Source organism: Phaethon lepturus, unplaced genomic scaffold (assembly GCF_000687285.1).
Source record: "Phaethon lepturus isolate BGI_N335 unplaced genomic scaffold, ASM68728v1 scaffold40964, whole genome shotgun sequence".
NCBI classification, from domain to species: Eukaryota; Metazoa; Chordata; class Aves; order Phaethontiformes; family Phaethontidae; genus Phaethon; species Phaethon lepturus.
Window position 1 is genome coordinate 4,142 of NW_010537771.1, and position 3,097 is coordinate 7,238.

General features: G+C 56.7%; 1 protein-coding gene across 1 annotated transcript in view; it reads left to right on the forward strand.

Moving 5' to 3' along the window:
• The window catches only part of GCAT (glycine C-acetyltransferase), a gene marked incomplete at its 5' end in the record, with an annotated part of 5,666 nt that extends 4,127 nt beyond the window's left edge, over window positions 1–1,539 (forward strand). The window contains 3 exons of the mRNA XM_010286585.1: window positions 54–225; window positions 642–763; window positions 1,186–1,539. Of these exons, the coding sequence (XP_010284887.1) occupies window positions 54–225; window positions 642–763; window positions 1,186–1,337 (446 nt within the window). The remainder of the gene's footprint in view (window positions 1–53; window positions 226–641; window positions 764–1,185) is intronic.
• Window positions 1,540–3,097: the final 1,558 nt, after the last annotated feature.

Sequence of the window (3,097 nt, forward strand, 5' to 3'; positions counted from 1 at the left end):
CCCAACAGGTCACCCTGAGGTGCCTTGTCCATTTCTCTTTCCTCCCTCTGCAGGTGGGTACACAACTGGCCCCAAACCACTAATCGATTTGCTCCGCCAGCGCTCCCGCCCATACCTCTTCTCCAACAGCCTGCCCCCCGCTGTGGTGGGCTGTGCGTCCAAGGCCCTGGACCTCCTCATGGAGAGCAATGCCATTGCACAGTCCATGGCTGCCAAGACCCAACGGTGAGGGCAGCATATTGAGGTGGGAACAGGGGGAGAGGTTGGTTAGGAATGAGTTGTCCACGTGTGTTTATTCACCGCCTGGTGATAGCTGTGAAGGCAATTTGCGAGTCATGGCCAAGGGGTGCTCAGGGGAAACAGCAGGATGTGCCTGTGTGTATCGGACAGATGTGCAGGCAGCTGTGTCACATCTGGATGCTCTGCATGCTGGGACATATCTGCCCCTCAAGCAGCTGCAGTCCCATGGAGCAGGAAACGGCAGAAGGTCACCTCAAAAAGAGAGATCCCTTCCCTGCACAGGAGACATGGGTGGAGCAGAACCACACCCAGCTGGCCAGAGCGCCTGGGGGAAAGCAAGGCAGCAGTCCCCAAGTATAAGGGTGATGAGGTTTTACTCGTCCTCTCATTCTCTTCACCAGGTTCAGAAGCAAGATGACGGCAGCTGGCTTCACCATCTCAGGGAAAGACCACCCTATCTGTCCTGTCATGCTTGGGGACGCTCGGCTGGCTGCAGTCATGGCTGAGGACATGCTGAACAGAGGTGAACCAGGGAGGGAGCTCTGGATGCAGGCACATACCTTGAGGGAAGGGACAGCCAATGGTGGTGCCACCACAGTCCTTCCTCCTGAGGATGTTCCTGTATGAAATCTGTTATTTCTATACCCTCTAGCTGCAAATGTCCTCATGGTCCCCCCAGACATTGCTGGTTTCATCTCCTTTCTCTTTTTTGGGGGGGAGTGTGTGCTACGTTGGCCCTCTTGTCCTGCCAGGCTGGGCTCCATCCCCATCACCGGGCCTAACCCTCATTTTCATGCTTGGACACAGATGCTGCTTGAAAACTCTGAAGCCTGGAAATGGTTATTGAGTGGGGAGGGAGGATCCAAAAGCCTTTCTGTCACCCACTACCACCTCAGCCTCCCTGCCTCCCAGCCAGCTTTGACTCTCCATGCATTTCCTCCCCAGGCATTTATGTCATTGGCTTCAGCTACCCCGTGGTCCCCAAGGGAAAGGCCCGCATCCGGGTGCAGATCTCAGCTGTGCACAGCGACGAGGATATCGACCGCTGCGTGGAAGCCTTCACCGAGGTGGGACGGAAACACGGAGCGCTGTCCTGAGGGGCCAACGAGCGCCTCCTCTGGCACCCTCCCTGCCCACAGCCAAGTGCCTGTGCCAGGGGAGAAGGATTGAGCAGCATGCTGCCAAAAGCGGGACCGGTCCTCAAGGCATCGCAGCCTGTGGGGTGCTGTGGCTGTTGCAAAGTGCTGGCAGCAGCACTGGCGACCAGCTTGTGTGTCATTAAAGGTGTCCTGCAGTGCAGTGGATATTTGTCCAGTTCTTGTTTTCTCATCTGGGAGCTGCAGCCCATCCCCATCCTCTCTTGCTGTGACTGGACACTCTGCTGTGTCTTCCCTGAAGCTTCAGTCTGGGCACTGAAGCACCGCAGCTCCTGCTCTCTCCTGATGATGGTTGCTGGTATGCCTGAGGTCACCTGCTTCCTCCACCTCTCCTGTGGGTCCAGCAGCATCACGCTGGCAGATCTGCCAGCTCTAGTTCCTCACCAAGGCAGGGGGGTTTCCTAAGCCCTTGGCAACCTGTGCCACCAGCAGCTAGTTTGGGAGTGGGCAAGGGCTGGCCAAAGCTCTGGTCCTCCTTTCTCCCCTTCCCACTCTAGGGTGTTGAGTGTGAGGCTTGCTTGGTCCCCAGGGCTGGCTCTAAGGCTTTGCCCATCGCTGTGGCGCTCCCAAACCTGCTCTGGGAGCTGCATCTCGCCGCAGAGAGGCCATTGGGCCATGGGCGAGCCAAGGGAGCAGAGGCCAGCAGCATGGCGAGAGGGCCTGTGTCTGCCTGGTGCTCAGGCTGGGGGCAGAGCAGGTGACAGAAACCTATAGTTTGCCTCTATCCTCTGCCATTTTTGCACAGCAGAGAACATACAGCAGGCTGGGCTCTCTGGATTTGTTCCTCCAAGCTGTGCTGGGGTAGCAATTCAGCACTCAAGCAGGAACAAGTGGGTCCTAGGCATCTCTCAGGCTTGCTTTGTTTGCATTGGTTTTGATCCAGATGAGAAATCATGTGTGTCCTGCCATCTGCCCACATGCTGAACTGAGTACCAGCTGCCTGAAGCTGGGGGACAGACTCCAGCCGAAATGAGGGTGTGCTGTTGGTGGGTGCCGGAGCACTGGGTCAACATCAGCAAAGACTTGGTCTGAAAACACTACCCGCCCTTAGGCAGTCAGGGAGCGAGCTACAGGGCGATAACGTGTCTGACCTGAACCAAAGCAACTGCAGACGAACACAGAAGTTAATCCAGGGTGGCAGGGCTTTATGGGATGCCAAGAGCAGGGGAGAAATGCCTTTCCCATAGGGCTGCTGCCAGATCTTGTTAGAGCAGCTGCTAGTGTAACCGTACACCAATTTTATAAATAAAATTAAAATTTTCCGTCTCCACAGGGAGACTGCTGCTAAAGTGTAAGATGGAGTTCCCTCTGTGTGGTGCCAGGCCCTCACAGTGCTGCAAACCCTTCTCCCTTATCAACAGGCAGTCTTTTGGGAATGCGGAACGGAATGGGAAAGGGCAGGGGCTTGTGCTCAGGCCCCTCTTGCAACCTGGAAGAGATGAAGCTTCAGCCAGATGGGCACCTGTACAGGGGCTTTGAGCCTGAGGCATATGCACCCCTTGCTCCCCGCTACGTGCACACCTCCATTGCACACCTCTACCATGCTCCCCTGCTTCTGCTGTTCCCCAGCCCAGGCCTCCCCGTCTCCCCTGGGCTTCTGCAGGCAGCCCTGCCCATGTCCCTGCTCTGCTCAGGGCAGCCAACCCAAGCAGCTTAACCCTGCTCCACTTTTCAAGTTCCCCCCTCAATGGGAGAGCAGT